Below are 17501 nucleotides of genomic sequence, written 5' to 3'. Positions count from 1 at the left end.
CCGCCCCCTCACCTTTAAGAAAGAGGACCTGAAGGCGGACTAATCACTGTCATCGGTATCAATAGCAGCAGTTCCGGTCAAATCTATGCAGAAGGACGTTAATGATTTGCTCATTATCTCGTACTTAGTACTTGAGCGTGGAGTTTGGAGTCTGCCCTCCCTGCAGATAAAGCGGAACAGGAGAGGCTCAGACTCGCTTTGCTCCTCTCTTTTTTTTGGCCTTGTTGGAGCCCTCCAGCCAGTCTCTCTCGTGGTTTGAACAATCTGGCTGCAGGGAGAGCTTACAATGTTTGCTGTGGTTCTGTTCCTGCTTTGTGCTGCCTCCTGTCTCTCAGCATCTGCCAAAAGTAAGTTTGTTTTTGTTTTATGTTAGTGGACATTGTGTGGAAGCATTTAGCAGAGCTGGAGGTTAAATGAAATGTCTGATAAGTTTCAGAAAATGTGTGTAATTCAACAAAAAACTGGTATACATGTTAAGGAAAACTTGGTTTCACTTCTCTAACCTTCCATACTTTTAAGTTTCAAAGGCTCAAATTCTCAAATGAATGGATTTGATCGGTAGTTACCTTTTTGATCTATGGAGAATTCTGAATGTTGCTGTTTAATGAAGCAAGCTGAAGCTACACGTGAAACTGATGAAATCAGAAAATGACACGTCAGTCATCCTCTCCTCACGGCTGAATCTCTCATCTATCAGGAAGGGCTTTTATCTCCCTCACCTGGAACACTAAAGCAAATGGCTCATGATTGAATCACTTCTGCCCTAATGTCTTGTTTTTCATGACCCTATTTAACTGGTAGAGGTGAGAAATTTGTCATCAGTCGATAGAATTGAGATAAAATTCAAAACAAAATGACATTTGAAAGGATTTTTTCTGCCCACATGTGTGTTTGGTACATTTGTTTTTAACAGAGGACTTTTTCCTTTGTTTCTTCAGGTGCTGCTGCTGGACCTCAGCTCCACAACAAACAGCTGTACAAATTCAGCTACACCACCGAGGTCCTGCTGGACAAGGCCAAGGGGTCAAAAGAGGGCGGGGCTGGCTACAAAATCTCCTCTGAGGTCAAAATCAACCTGGTCTGGAGGGATCCAAGCAGCAAGGATGACCAGCTGATTCAACTGGCTGTATGTGGGCTGAAAGTTAATGAAAACGGATGAAAGCCAACTAGAATGTTTTTTTGAAACAGTTTATAGATCTAACACTACATTTTTGAGGTCAAACAGAGTAAACTATTGCCGTATTTTTAAAAAATTGATTGCAGTTTATAGCTGAAAGTCTGTTGAAGGTTTTATTCTTTAAAGAACAAAAAGTAATGGGATGATTTTAAGAGTCTCCATTCATTTACACTGAGCAGCTTAAAACATTTTCATTTATAAAATAAATAATTAAAAATAAGCTAAACTATAGGCAGGACTCTCCTGAAAGTTAAATGTCTTACAATGCTAAAAGGATGCTAATGATTTTACCTGCGCCTGGAAAACGTAATAGAGTAAACGCTACATTAGCACTCACACCACTTTACATCACAACTCTGCCTTTTTCTAACTGATTATGCTAAAAGAAACATAATGTTTGGTTAGAGGGCTGAGATTTATGCAGACACAAACAATGCTATTCAAGACTTTTGCTCAACTCAACAGATCTCAAACGTGAGGATCGATCACGTGTCGCCAAGATCAGGGAAGAAAAACATCCTCCAAGGATCCACGGTTGAAAGCATTTTGGGAAAAAACAAACTGGCAGCTCTGACCAAGCCTTTCCTGGTGCATCTGAAAAATGGAAAGGTAAGAACATTAACACTTCTAATTGATTATTAAAAATCAGAACACAAAGATTAGTTAAGATACATTATTTCCAAAAATATAAGCATTTTTTAACCAGCTCTCATTATGAAGCCTCTAAAAAATAATGGGATGGTGGGAAGTGAGTGTTTTATCAGAAGCGCTCAGATAATGAAAGTGTACTTATTTTCTCTTAATGCAGTGATGACGCTGGCAGGGGAAATACCATAGAGAAATGTGTATGTTTGTGTATGTGTGTGTTTGTGCAAAGGTCAGAAGGTTCAGAGGGTTATTAGCTGAAAAAGTCGCAGTAAAAAAATAACTGGAGGTTGGAGCGGCATCTGCGTTTGCTCGCTATAGTGTCATAACACTGTTTTTCGATTAATTAAGTTCATCCTGACAGACAAACCTGCATTTGAGAAATGAAATAAGTGACTATTAGTCTAAAAATGAAGGAAATGAGTTTTGTTAGTGCTTGTGTAAGCATTTTAGTGTACCTGCAGCTTTGCAAAGCAAAATAAATAGCCTGGTAACCCTTTTGTCAGATTAATTGTTTGTTAATATTTTACTTTACTGTGTCTGAATGTTGGGTTAACCTCAACCTCAAAAGCAAAAATTACTTTCATAAAAACGTTTATCTTTTCTTATCAGTATTTTTCACTGTAAATGGTTTGAAACACACATTTTTATCAATTTAAGTATTTATTAACCACCAACAGGTTGTTTCATGTATGTTTTTTAAGGGTGTTGGATGTGTGGAGAGGCATCAAGGTTTTCTTTTACTTTCAGTAAAAAATACTTCAAACATCATTTATGGAGACATTTTATAAAAGATTTGATGTCTGGTTCAATGTGACGTTAAGCTCTGCGTCTCCGTTGGTGTTACTGCGTTGGTTTCCTCTGTTTTAGAATTTGAGGAAAAAGGCTCTTATAGGTTCAGTTTTGGTCCTGGCTGATAATGTAACTAGGAGCCACAGATTTGTTTCAAAAAACTGAATTTTATTGTCATGGGCTGTTTTCACTTGCATGCATGATTGTTTTGACTGGAACTGTTGTTAAAAATGTAGAATGACCTAGAAACATAGACTGCACTGCAGTAATAGAGGAGTCCCGTGACCCTATTAAGGATGCCTTATTAACCAATTTTGATGTGGAGTGAATAAAACAAGAGAATGTTACTATTTCAATCACTTTAGTCCCAAAAACTACTTGATAATAGAACGTTTGGATTCTATTCATTCCTTTGGAAACTAATTTTTCACTTTTTAACAAAACACCAAACCATTGATGGAATTGAAGTGTTTGCGTATCATTTCTTGTTCTTGAAGTATTTCAAAAGCTAGTTTGTTAAAATAATGTTTTCCTGCACACAATAGAATAATAACCAATGCAATTCAGGAAGGAATTGATAATGAAGTTTTATTGTCCCCTGTTTTAGAATAGGGTGATATAATTGATTTAAACTGTGGCTGTTGGATTAAACTACTTGCTTTTATTGATTATGTCCTTTGCAGACAAAAGCGTTTTACTCTTACTGGACAGAACCTGCAGTCATCAAGAACCTAAAAAGAGGCCTGGCTAGCTTATTGCAATTTCAGCTCCAAACTGGGAAGGTTGTTGAGGTAAACTACATACTTCTTTTTTTGTATTTAATTATAGAATGATAATAACTCAATTGATTTAAGACACCTAAGAGATAAAAAGAAAAAGAAAGGTTTTAATGAATGCAACTAATCAAACTAGTAATGTTGTTTAACAGAATGACATTTCTGGAAGATGTACTGTCCAGTACCAGGCAGCTAAAGATCAAATCACAAGAACCAAGATCCTGGACACATGCAAGACTTCAGAAACTGGATTTACCACACATAGTAAGGTTAGTCAAAAACCAAAACCAACGTATCATTCTAAACATTCATTTTGTTTGAAAAGTTGCTAATTTTGTTTTTTTATAATGACCATTCCAGGTGTTGGGTGTGGGCAGGAAGTCCAGCTCTGTTACGGTGTTCACCCTAGAAGATGGTTTTATCCGTTCTGCTGTGGCTGAAGAAACGCACTCACTGGCTGTCAATGCTCGCAGATCCACTGCAGCCAAAGTTGTGTCCAGGTATGGAAAACTTGTGATGTTTCAGTAAAAAATTATCAAAAGAACACCATTAAGCACTAAACCAGCTAAGAAATTACCTATTGAAGTAGATTTCCATCACTGCTATTTTTCCACAGTAGTTTAAATCCCTCCTCTTGTTGGATTTGCACAAATGAGTATTCATGGATCCTTCAATACCTTATTAATCTTTTAAATACATGTCTATCACCTTTCTAGGCAAACCCTCGTCAAGACTGGTAAGGAGGCCGGCCCACCGGAGGTTGCTGGGAAAGATGTTGCCAGCGTTGTGAAGTCAGTTGATGGCAAACTCGCTGCTGTTGGAATTGTGGCGGAGAAAGTCAAATCAAAGTGCAAAGGCTGTCCAACGGTGTGTATTTATTCTTTACCCTTTTGCTTTCCTAGACAGATTTGTGTATTAGGTCATATACCCACACTTGGGAGCCTGAAGTAAAATGCAAAAGACAAAGTAAATTGTTGAAAATTTCTGAAACCCCCCCACAAACTATCACATTTTTTTGTGTAATTACCAATTTTTGATTAGCAAAAAACATGTTTAAGGTTTAATCCTGGAAGCTATAAATTTTTATTTAATTGAAGTGTAGACTACATTTCATAAGTGCATTTCAGTAGATCATCTTATGGACATTGCTGTTCATTAGAAACCCCAAAACAGCAAAAATGTAACTTAAATCATTATTATAAGTATACTAGGAGCTTAAGCAGTTGCACTAATAAAATAGCTATTTTTTCTTCAGTAAACATTCTTATTTCCAACTGGCTGCACAAAAGTGTGGATGAGCTGCTCAAGTTATTTACAAATTTACTCCTGATAGCTGCACATTAGTAACCAGATACTGTGTATTTTTGTATTTTAATTACTGACTGAAGATGATATGTCCTCCAATTCCCTGTCCCATTTTAATTTCCCCCCTTAGCTTTTTGAGCATTGGCAGGCCGAACAGAAGCAGCTGGAGCCAGCGAGCCTGTCCAAAGCGTCGGCTCCTCGCAGCTTCCTGGCCCTGATCCAGAGCATTAGGAAGGCGTCCAAGGACGAGATCCTAAAAGTGCTGAAGAGTGCCAGCAAGACTTCTCTGTAAACCATCCCTCACCTCATGCAATATCATGTTTTCTTCTACTGGCATCGTGCTGTCAGCTGAAATTGTTTAAACTTCGAAGACTGCAGGTTGATGGATGCTGTTATCTCTGCGCTGTTTTGTTTGATTGCTCTCTGCTGACATCAGACCCCAGGTGGTCGACGCCGTGACCTCCTCCCAAACTCCAGAGTCTCTGGATGCCATGATTGAGTTTCTGAACTTCACCGACGCAAAGGGCCTGGTTCTGCAGGAGAGATTTCTTTATGCGTGTGGCTTTGCCTCCCATCCCAATGAGAGGATGCTTCATGCTTTGCTGGTGAGTTTGTGTTAAAATGCTGCGTTTTAATCCTTTTAATTTACCGTAATTTCCTTAGTTTAAAAATTTTATGCAAAAACCAAGGTAAAGTTAGAAATACTTTTTTATCAGTTCTTAAAGACCCACTGCTGTGAAAATCGTCTTTTTAATTTGATATAGTGGAATTTTTCTGATGATAGAGGACACATGCAAAGAAAATTAGGCTTAAAATTGTATTTCTGAGTATTTCTTTATTTAAATCATTGTGAATCAGGAGCAGACGCAAAAATGCAGTTTAAAAAAGAATTTATTTGGGACATAGAAAATATACTGAGTGGACCACAAACTCTCCAAACTCCAAGCTCTCAGTAACAAAGGAGGTGAAAGGGGGCGGGGTTGCTCTGCATCAGATGTCCCGCCCACAACTGAGAGCCGAAATTCTAATAAACAACTGCCACTTTTCAGAAAACAAACAGTTTTTGAAAACTTTCGGCTAAAATTGACAAATCATAATTTGAAAAACAACTGGGAGTGCTTTTAATATAGTTTAAAACATGACTGGACTGGGTCTTTCAAAGCCCTAACATGGCATTTTTTTGTTTTTATTGCCATAAAAACAGTATTCACATTCTAAACTGCATTACTTTTAAATTGTTTTTAGTTATCGATTTTATATGTGTGATTTACTCTCTGCCCTTATTTAGGATATTTCCAAAGGAAAGATTGGCAGTGAAGAGATCAAAGAATCCGTTGTGATCATTATGGGAGCTCTGGTCCATAAGCTCTGTTTGAAAGGAGGCTGCAACTTACCAGTGAGGAACACATTACTGTTTTAATTTTCTTGCAACCTTTACTGATAACATGTCCAAATTTGGCAAGAAAAGAGCAGATAAATGACTTTCTGTTGAATGTCTTGCTATCAGACAGTGGTACAGGTGAAGAAAATGATCTTAGAGGGGCCGGACAACACAAAAGTTGAGTCTGAGGTCCAGGTTTACCTTCTGGCCCTGAAGAATTCTCTTCTGCCAGAAGCCATTCCAATTTTTACCAAATATGCTGAGTCAGAGGTGGGATCTTACAACACCATCGCACTGACAGCCCTGCAGAGATATGACGTCAGTCTCATAACCAGTGAGGTGAGTGACGGTAAAGCTAACTTTTAAGGAATTTTAGTATGAAAGCAGCTGGACAAATGGAAAAACCCTCTTTCAGGTCAAAAGGACAGTCAACAGGATTTACCACCAGACTCAGAGGATCTATGAGAAAAACGTCAGAGTCGCTGCTGCTGATGTCATTCTCAGCAGCAACCCCTCCTACATGGAGGTGAAAAATCTGCTCCTGTCCATCGGAAACTTGCCTCATGAAATGAACAAATACATGCTGTCAAAAATCCAAGACAATCTTCGCTTCCAGCTTCCTGCAAGGTGTGCTAGAGGGAAAAGACAATTAACACAAGCTACTTTGTTATGAAGCTGAACATAAATGAAAATGTGCAATAGTGTGACCATTGTGAATAATAAAATAATGTAATTATTTTATTGTGTTTTTGCAGTAAGGTCATACGACAAGCTCTGAAGGACATGGTTTCCCATAACTATGATCGCTTTTCTAAAGTTGGGTCATCTTCTGCATTTTCAGGATTCATGGCACGTAAGTAAAAAAAGAATACAAATATTTTTTAATAGACATCATTAGTTTTTCATTTTTTCTGCAACTAATGTGGAAACATTTTAAACAGAGATGGTAACAGCAAAGCTACATGTGTTTAATTATACAAATATGAAGCTTTGTCCCCTTATGTGTAGATTCCTTATAAATAACTTTTAACAAAATAATGTATGCTCAAATATGCAATATAAATATTTATAACATCTTGTATACTATCATTTCAATTTGCATTTAAACTCATAAACTCTTCTTCATTGACTGAAATGTCCAATACCCGGTCCAGATGATCTTATCTAACTTGCATATATTTACAAAATTATAACCTCCAGCCATTTTGAAATTTAGACTTTAGTAAATGTATTTGTAAATTTAAATCAAGTGTCTTGGCATACACATACAAGCAAATGCAGATGGAAAAGAATACTGTACATACTAATTCAGATAAACTCACAGTAGCACACAGTTACATTTTCATTTGAACCAGATTGCTTGAACTCCTTGAAACAGGAGTTTGCTTCTTACTAGAACATGATTCTCCTAAAACAGGGGCCAGTTCTTGAACATAAAAGAAACTAAATCAAACCAGTGAAGAATAAAAGTGAAAAGATTCCTTCGATACATGCCTGGCAAAGAATAGACTGACAACATACTTTTCCATCTCTTATTTTTAATTAGGATATACAAAGTCTTTTCCAATATTTCTTCATTAAAACTGTCTCTGAATTCAGAAAATCTTCAAACCTCACATACATGATGCAAAATGATTAAATTATTTTTAAAAACTACAGAAAACTTGCCCCCTGCACTCACTACACACAAAAAGACTGAGTAATCTATTAATATTTACCGAAGATTTATTAAAATGTTCTTGTCCAATTGTGCAAAGGACTCCTTAAAATGATCTAATCAGATTCCTTATTGCTGGAACTATTGCAGACTCCTGATCATCCAAATTTGTCTCATTTTGAAGTAATTAACGCAGACTGTTTCAGTTTTTTTATTAATATTATGTCTTCCAGCAACTTATGGTGCTGTAATGCAACATAATGCTGGCTATTATTAGCATGTGTTTTTCAGGACCCTAGTAGTAAAAACTGTAATTGTATTATGAAATCCGGTTTTGTTTTTGGCCTACATCCACTGTTCAATCAGAGCAGGCTTTGCTTTTTCGTTCTCAGAATCTACAAGAGATCATTTATTTTAAAAAACGTTTGCTTTAAGTGTAATTCAACTAAATCTGCTCCTTGTAAAAAACACAAAATAGTATATTTTTCTTGCTTTATTAGTTAAATCAGTCCTTTTCTTGCAGGATCGGGCGACTTAACCTCCACATACAGTTTGGACATCCTGTATTCAGGCTCTGGGATCCTGAGAAGAAGCAACATGAATATTTATGGTGCTAGTAAAGATGCAATGCTTCATGGATTGCAGGTATACACACTATTCAAATCTCAAAAATGTACAGCATAATTGCACACCAACACAAGGTAATAAACATCGGCTGTTAAACCTGTTTCTCAGGTGGCGATTGAGGCCCAGGGTCTGGAGTCCCTCATTGCTGCAACGCCTGATGAAGGAGAGGAAGACCTGGAGTCATTTGCTGGGATGTCAGCTCTGCTGTTTGATGTTCAGCTTCGCCCTGTCACTTTCTTCAAAGGTTATAGCGACCTCATGGCCAAAATGTTCTCCATGACTGGAGATCCCATGAACGTAGTGAAGGGACTGATCCTGCTGACTGACCACTCTGAGGTACCAGAACACCTAACTCACAGTAAAAAACACGGGACAGCACAGTTGATGTGTAACTGTCCATCATATGAGGGTTTTTTACATTTGCAGGTTCACTGAAAAAGTTCTGTTTTTCATTAAGCACTCATGTTTTGCTGTTTTTTAAACCTGAATCTGACTTTTGCACACGAAACAGTGACAAGCTGACTGTACATTTATGGCAGTCTTACTGAGCTACCAAGATAATGTTTATGCCATTTTCAGCAAAGCAGAATAGGAAAAAAAAATTACAACAGAGGAAGAGAGCCAAGATAAAAATAAAAACAAAGGATTTGATGAGAATAAAGATATAAAATTATGAGAATAAAAGTTGTAAACTTAAAAGAATAAAATCGAAATATTATTTTAAAAAGTTAAAAAATTACAAGTTAAATTCAGAGAAAAAAGTCATAATTTTGCAAGAAGTTGTAATTTGAGAAAAAGTAAAAAATTCACAAGAATAAAGTTATAAAAGAAGAAAACTGTCAACCTATTACAAGAATAAACTTATAGAATTATGAGTACAACAGTCAATATTTTACAATAATAAAGTAATAATTTCAAATGAGACATTTATTTTATTTATTTTTTATTTTTAAGGCTGTCTTAATTTTCATAAAATTATCTAAAATATCTGAGAAAACAAAAATCACAAAAAAGAAAAAAAGAAGTTAAATTCCACACACAAAACTTTAAAATGTATCTTGCCATTTCTGTTTGTGTTTAACATGGAATGTGCAAATAAACCTCATTAACTTTTTTTCACACCAAAGCCACAAAAAACTAAATCTTGACTCTTGAATCTTTTGCAGTTAGGTCAGTAAGTCAAAAAGATATGTTTGGCTGCCTCCTTCTATAACAAATAGACTTCACATAGTTAAAGAGTAGTTGTTATACTAGCAGAGATCACTTGGGTTACAGACTGAATAGAGAACCAGACATTCAAACATCCTGCATTTCCCCAGGGAAAGTTGGATTATTTGCAGCATCAAGTATTACATGACATTGACACCATTGCTGTCTGTGGCAGTTTCCCCAACAGTTGTTTTGCATTGCAGTTGTCAGGTTGAGTAATGACTGGGAGGAAATGTGTGCACATTGAACAAGGACTTTTCTAAATACATTTCTTGAATTTCATTTATCTTTCCGTTGTAAAGTAAAATGATTTAAAAACGTGTTTGTGTTGCTTTATTCCCAATCTGTCCTTCTGCAGGTGCTTCAGTTGCAATCTGGTCTGAAGGCCAATGCAGAGTTTCAAGGAGGGTTAGCCATTGACATTTCTGGAGGGATGGAGATAAGCCTCTGGTACAGGGAGTCCAAGACCAGCGTCAACAACAGGTATGGTTCAAAAGCGTTCAGTATTCATTTTAAGTGAGTGACTGTAAGGCTTTCACAAACAACCAGGACAACATGTATATGTACACACATGTTGGATTATCTTGCCCAAAGTACACTATGTACTGTATGATGTAACATACTTGCAGGTCAAAGGTCTTTTTGATGGGCAGATATTTCTCAGAAAATAATCTTAGTCACTAAATGGGAAATTATTTTTGCTCCAGCTAGGATCATTGATGCTGGAGACAAGGGAACCCGGCTGGGTCTATAAGTGTCGTCTGATTCAGATGTTCCAGTGACGCCTCCTCACCTCGTGTGACAGTGACATCAGTTGTGTTTGCTTTCTCTATTTTAATACGTCACGGTCAACACGCAGCAGTTGAAATTGCAGCACATCATCATTCTGGAATCAGACGGCACATGTCAGCTGGTAATGAAACAGGGCTTAGCCGTAATGCTGCCGGTTTTTCACATTCAAAAAATAAATGAGGTTTTTCTGCAGAAGACTGATCCATAATGCGGGTAGGGCTCATTGTTTGTTCCAAGTTTGGAAATTACCCAGGTATCCAGCTGCACTATGTTGTCAATTCAGAGAAAGTCCCTTAAAGAAACAGATCAAACACATTTTTGACTTACTTACCCATTTACTCCAACTTCTAGACGGCGGAAAAACATTTGTCATGTCTTCAAATTAGAGTTTAAGATCGCTTGTGTGCAGAAGAATGACAGAAGCAGGTGAATGGCTCAGCACAGTTGTACCTCTTCCACTCTGATAATAGTAGAGCGGGCTATCTATAGAGGCAGAACAAACCACACAGGCATTTTTTCCAAAGCATGTTTCTCTGGACAAAGTGACAGAGGCTAGATTTTCTGCACTTTCAATTGAAACATGGAGAAGAAGCTCAGTAGCATAGTAAGGTAAACTACACTGCACTTTTTGGTGCTGTTGAGTCACAAATTAGATTTTAAAAAATCCTAATTATGAGTGACTGTTCTGAGTGACCTTACTATGTCTCATGAAAAATTGAGTAGATAAATGATCATTAAAAATGGCAACTAAAGACCTGACGTGTCAAAAGATAATATTTCAAGCTTTTTTATTTTCCTGGTTTTAAATAAAAAAGATTATTCGGAAAACTGAATACTCTAAAAAGTAGGTTGGGAATTTTAAAGTTTTGCTGTTCAGAAGTGTTTAAACATCCATCATTTTTGTTAAATAACATTATTTTTTACAACAATATAATATTATCCCACAACGGCTGCTGTTTCCTTTTTGTACATGATCAAATCTTTGCTGCCCCACTTATCAATAACAGGAATTTGATCTATTTGGGCACCAGAGGTAACCATGTAGGTTTGAACCAATAGATCACCTCACATTGCCAGTTTTGAAGTTTTAAAAGGAAAAACAACAGGTGACACAAACATGCATGACTCAAGTGTTGTCAAATGTGTTGACAGTAGTTCTCTTTGGTTGCCATTCTAGGGGCGCGTTAGTGGTTACTGGCAATGTGACTGTGGACATGGACTTCTTAAGGGCAGGCATGGAGGTCAGCTTCGAAACTGAGGCTTCGTTGGACTTCATCACCACTGTACAGTTCTCAGAATACCCTTTTCTGGTGTGCATGCAGATGGACAAAGCTACCTTCCCAGTCAGGTACTGTTAAAATATTTAAAAAAAAAATTCACCAATTGCTCCTAAATGAACTGTCAATCTCCAACTCTTTGTTTTTCTTTTTTTCTTTTAGGGAATATCTTACCAAGTACGAGCACGTGTCCTCAGGGAAGAGCTCTCAGCTGCGAAAGCAGAGGAGGCTGATCGTCTCTGGCTCTGAATTCCCTCTGCATCAGGAAAACTCAAACATGTGCAAGAGAGTTTTTGACTCCAGCTGGTAGAGAGAACATCATGAACTATTTCTACTAAAAAGTTTATTGCTTTCAGGGACTAAAGCAACACATTCACAATTTTTTTTTACTCAAGCAGTTAAAAAATACCAATTAAAAGTGGTAAATATTTTCTTTGATGTGACACAGGCAATGTTTACATTCCAGCAAGTATTTAAGTCATTTCAACTCAACATTTTTGGCCTTGACTTTTTATTGGTTCCTGTAAAAAATGTATTTATGAAAGGGCACATACAGGATGTATATTTTGATGTGTAGTATTGGACATGAACAGCACCACTGTAATTAGTCTTAGCGAGGTTACAGCAAAAACGGGTTTCTTAAATCTCACACTGGAGACGATAAACTAAAGTTGTAATGAACAAAAATGCTGGATCTGCCACCATGCCTGTGGTTTCAGCTGTAACATTTGTAGAAGTGGGAACACTATTCCGCCACTGGATCACTGTTTATATCCTTAACTTGAGCCTCAGAAATGCAGACATCACCTACATTTGTTTTATGATGTATGATTTGTTTAATCCTGCTTTTTTATTGGATTGGGTACAGAATATGGGTGGATATTGTCTTAACTTTATTCAAGATGTGAAACGGAAACTTGAATCTAAAAAGGTAAAGCCTATGAATTAGCTCTACTTTTCACATAGCCATAATTGCTCTTTGTCTTAAGATATTTTGAAGTGAATTAATTTTTGTTTCCCTCTTTTTAGATTTATTTTATATTTATCATCACCTGATAATAAATGTGCCCTGGAAACTTCTTTTTTGTGTCTTAATAAAATATAACATTTAAATAAAGATTTTCTATCTATAATTTACAACAGATGGATTAGTTTGAAAGACATAATTTAAATGAAAAAACAAACTCTGATTGTCTTGGAAGCCTCAAATTTCTCATGAAACAGGATGTGTGAATTTCTGGAAAGTCTTAAGACCTACAATCAATGTGGAACTATCGGAAGATAGGCATTGGAGGAAAAAAAAGGACTCGATGATATCTCAATCTACAATTCTTATCTAATTTGTTGGCAAAACATTTTGCTGAATTTGGTGAAAATTCAAATTGATATTTCGAACTTTGAGTATGACCCAAACTAATCCTTGCCTTGCAAAAACAGAAAAGCGGTACCTAACAAGTCAACAGCATGTACATCTAGAAACTAGGCCCCTTTTAACTCACAATTCCATCTCCAACCCTAAGCTGCTCAACCTCTGATCGGAAGAGATTCGATTCCCTCCTTGCCCGCCCACACATTGAACCCCACCTTGCCTCTGGTGGAAGGTCGGCGCCAGTGTTCGGCAGTGGAACCACCATCAGTGTGTGAATGTGTGTGTGAATGAGTGAATGGGCCTGTGACTGTAAAGTGCTTTGGGCCCTCGAGGAAGGTAGAAAAGCATTATACAAGTAAACCATTTATCCTATTTTTCTTCTGCTGTGGACTCATCGTAAGGTCTAACAGCTCCCGATTCACATTCAAGCAAAGATATACTCAGGAATGCAATTTAAAACTTAATTTTCTTAATATATGTCCTCCATCATCAGAAAAATGCCTCGATGTTAAAAACACTAAACAAAATATCCATCAGAGTAGATCTTTAAAGGGATATCCTCATGTTTCCTCCTGTGGTAAATGATTATTGCTTCTGTTTTGCTTGAAAACCTGAATGTTTCGATCTACAGGCATTTGGCAGCAGTACTGTGTATTGTGATCCCCGTTCCACTTTTTTATTTTAAATTAAACAATCACTGTCAGCTTTTTACATGCAGCACTGTGTGAACCAAGTGAGGTATTTTTTTTTTAATTAATTTTTTGCATCCACGATTGCAGAATTAAACAAAATATTAAAAAGTTTCATTTGTATTTTAAACAATTCTGTGCATTGGTTAAAGTGGGGCAACATTTTGAACAACAATATTACAGATTTATGTTTTTTAACATTAAATAAAATTTGCAATTTTAGTAAAACAAATCTAAGGCCCGATTTGCTCACCCCAGTAAAAATGTTCTGGACAATTTTCCTCTTTTGCTACGTTATTGAACCATATAAACAAAATTGAGGATACTAAAATGTGCACAAAAAGTACACATTTTATTACCACTTCTGTCTCAAGGAAAGGTATAAGTTCCTTTTACATTGGTAGTTTATAGAGGTCTTGAAGGTCCGAATGTTCTTCGCCGGCTTAAATACGACACTTGCTTCTTGGTCCAGGTGAGGCCATAAATCTTGACTCTTCCCATGTCATAACTGTGACATCAGAGCCCCTGCTGGCATCCGAGCGCAACAACTGGGCCCTAATGTAGATTCTTTAGAAAGCACAGAGAACAGCTGGGGGCAAACGAGTGTCTGCCAGTCTCCTGGCAACCATGGCAACCAAGTCAACACAGCAGCAAACTGTCAGGTTAAACTTAAGCCTCGTTGGGTGATGTTTCAGTGTCACCCGAAAGCTAACCTTGCACGCATCCACATGCCTGACTGGAACTTTTGTTGGCACAGAGTCTTTGCAGACCTGGAATGCAGGGATGGATGTGATGCAGCAGATGAAATAAAGTTGGCAAGATGAAGCTTTTCATGTATAAAATATATGTATACTTTTATTGAAAATTGACTGAACATTTTAGCTTGGTCCTATTTGGAATTGAACAGTTCCTGTTAGTATTGGTGCTCGTGTTTAATTTTCTTTTGTTATGTAATGTTTTAGTTTTTTTGGGGGTTTTTTTTCTGGTCATGTGGGCAAGTCTCCTGAATCTGGGTCCTTCACAACCAAGTCTTGACAGTTTCCATCAACAAGAGGGGTCAAAATGCTGTAAACCTTTACAAAAAATTATCAAACCAAATTAAATTTCTGTAACTTTTTGAAGTTTTCCTGGGCAACATTTAACTTTTTAATGACACTAGCTTTTGCGTGCTAGGTCATTTGAGTGCACAAATAAATCTATGTTATATAATGCTATCGTTTGCCTTTCCACTTTATTGCTTTCAAGTGTGGATGCCATGCTTTGAACAACTTTGTCAAATAAAAAAGCCCTTTAAACGCTGATTCTATTGATACCAATAGTTCGCGTCGAAAAAAATCCGAAGCATATGAATAATAGACATCTTTCGAAGGAATCAGAGATTTGGATCTGCCGCTAGAGCGCAGGCTGGAAGTGAACCCGATATGACCTGTGACGTCATGAAAGGCGTTGATTTTCGCAGTTCCGCTTCGGACAGCATGTAAACAAAACCGGTAGTCTTCGTTTCTCTCGTGTTTAAATCTGTTAATCATCAACATGCCAAGTCGTTGTGTGGCAGCTGGATGTAGCAATACATCTACTGAAAGTGTATCTGTGTATAAAATTCCCAAACAAGAAACGCTGCTGAAAAGGGGAAAGTTCAAGAAGGTGGACGGCGAAGGATTTTTCCCTCCAGATCTGCAGGAGAGAAGTCTGCGTTTTCGAAGGGACAAAAACCGGGACACAAACGAAGAATTTTGAACGGAGAGTTGGGAGGAGGATCTTGGCTTCTGAGTCGAGGAAAGGCGGGTGAGCTGGAAGCGAGCGAGCCGTTTTCTGGGTCGGAGAGGACGGCGCTGGAGTCGGGAGCGGAGGCTGCTAAGCTAGTGTGCATCACGATGGATCACATTGAGGCGAAGTAGTCGTGTTTTCTGTTGTCCTTGGATCCAACTGGAGTATTTCAACGCACTCAATGTTTTGCAAGAGAAGCAACAGGCCTGCAACGTTTTTTTTCTTTTGCTTTTGAGGTGCCGGTACCGTGAGTAAACTGAACTGTGTGTGTGTGAGCGCGCGCGCGCGCACGAGAAAAGGTTTCAAACGGGTTCAAACGGGTAAAACTGTTAATGTTCCACAGTTGTTAATGGTATACAGTGACTTTGTTAACTAAAGAGTAGTACCATCTGGGAAACTTTTATTTTGTGACATTTATTTTGTAAATTGGGTTGAAAACCAGTGTTTACCTTTGTTTAGATTAGGCCAAAAGGGGACATTTTGAGTATATTTTAGGGTAAGTGGAGTAATTTAATTTTATACATTTTTTAGACTTACTGGAGTCTAGCCGAATCTTCATGCTGGCTATCGTCATGATCGGCATGATCACTAGACCTACTACTTTCTGCTATATCCTCCTCACTTTCGCAAAAGGGTTCGAATCGATACGGTTGCAAAAGTGACTCATCATCATGATAATCTCCGCAACTTTCCTCTTCATCTTTCTGTTCATCTGATGATAAATCGCTAATAGAGACGGTAGCATCACTCTGTGCTTCGCTATCGGTGCTAGCCATGTTGTCTGCCTTGTCTTCCTTTCGTTACGTCACAAACAGGGCGGCGCGAATTCGGCGGAATGCGTGAAGCCGGCGGCCGTCCTCGTTGTTTATATTGCGTTTTTCGCTATTTATTCTTTTTCGAAAAATATTAAAAACAATCGCAACATGAAATAGAAACTATTTACTATATTTTGGCTTATTAAAATAGGCCATGTCACCCACACTTTCAGGGGTCTCCACAGGTGGTCTGGTAGAGATTTTTTTTATGCCGATGCCCCTCCGACAACGATGTATTTTATTCAGACTGGGGACCGGCACAGGGAGGCCCAGATTTGGGTCCCCTTATGGCTACATCAGGCAGTGGCGCAAAGGGTCTTGCCCAAGGACCAACACTGGATGATGGTCATTGCACACCCTGGGAATTGAACCCTGGTTTCCCATGTACCAGTCCATACAAATATATGGGAATATAAATTATTTTTTAAAGTTAGGACATAGGATTGAAAAAAATACAATTGATTGACTGTCAGAGCATAGATAGATTTTGCAGTAAAAACCTAAAGTTTAATTGGAAAAAGGATACCTAATATTTTACCTGTTTCTCTGATTTTACCTTCTCTTGTGGTTCCAATATAAAGAATATAGTTTGTTAAAATAATATTTCTTCATATTTCATGAAAGCGACACCTATGTCTTAAACAAAAAAAACAAACATCTGTTTTTATTTCAAGAAGGCCTTTAACTGATTAACATAGACAAAAATGTAGGCACTGCTTGTATTTTAAATAAATCTTTATTACAAGGATATGTAGGCTTATCAGTCTACATAACACGCATTCGCCATAACTCTTACTTTCATTCCATTTTTGTGCAAACACTGCACTCACTTCTCATAACAAGTCCTCCCTCCACTTCCATCCTGACCTCCTACTTTTTCCGAGGCAGCCACGTGTCACAGTCCACAGTGTCATTAAAACAGACTTCTCCAGTGCATGAATTTATAGCCATCAGTACACGTCATTCAAACACGAGCTTATGTTCCAAAGACACTAACTTCTCTCTAACCAATTCATTCTACCTAAACTCAGCCCTCTTAAATATAAAAATACTATTATTATCAGTTTTTTTGGCCTAAAATTCCATCAAGGAATTAGGACATATCATGTAAATTACTCATTGCTCATAAATGTTGTCATTTTATATACCTGTATATATCATGACAGCCTGCCATCAGCTTTATTTTATTGCTAACGATCTCGTATGTCATTTTATGCTGTAAA

General features: G+C 37.5%; 1 protein-coding gene across 1 annotated transcript; it reads left to right on the top strand.

The window, feature by feature from the left end:
- Window positions 1-10: 10 nt before the first annotated feature.
- LOC144990314 (microsomal triglyceride transfer protein-like) lies at window positions 11-12755 on the top strand. The gene is made up of 18 exons (XM_078943492.1): window positions 11-347; window positions 939-1126; window positions 1643-1786; window positions 3298-3405; window positions 3543-3659; window positions 3751-3890; window positions 4107-4257; window positions 4826-4983; window positions 5132-5300; window positions 5984-6091; window positions 6203-6415; window positions 6492-6703; window positions 6832-6929; window positions 8257-8378; window positions 8469-8696; window positions 9928-10052; window positions 11539-11709; window positions 11801-12755. Exons 1-18 carry the CDS (start codon window positions 287-289, stop codon window positions 11946-11948), a joined length of 2661 nt encoding a protein of 886 aa, XP_078799618.1. The 5' UTR covers window positions 11-286; the 3' UTR covers window positions 11949-12755.
- Window positions 12756-17501: the final 4746 nt, after the last annotated feature.

This window comes from Oryzias latipes, assembly GCF_053564925.1.
Source record: "Oryzias latipes strain Hd-rR chromosome 1 unlocalized genomic scaffold, Olatipes_Hd-rR_3.1 chr1_Y".
Lineage (NCBI taxonomy): Eukaryota > Metazoa > Chordata > Actinopteri > Beloniformes > Adrianichthyidae > Oryzias > Oryzias latipes.
The sequence above is the reverse complement of the archived record's forward strand: the minus strand, read 5'-3'. Positions and strand labels throughout refer to the sequence as shown.

Bases quoted from the DNA above. Each gene is read 5' to 3' on its own strand.
- LOC144990314 (XM_078943492.1), top strand. From the start codon at position 287: ATGTTTGCTGTGGTTCTGTTCCTGCTTTGTGCTGCCTCCTGTCTCTCA. The intron at 6,092-6,202 runs GTGAGGAACACA...TCTTGCTATCAG, and splicing joins AAGGAGGCTGCAACTTACCA to ACAGTGGTACAGGTGAAGAA. The intron at 8,697-9,927 runs GTACCAGAACAC...GTCCTTCTGCAG, and splicing joins TGCTGACTGACCACTCTGAG to GTGCTTCAGTTGCAATCTGG.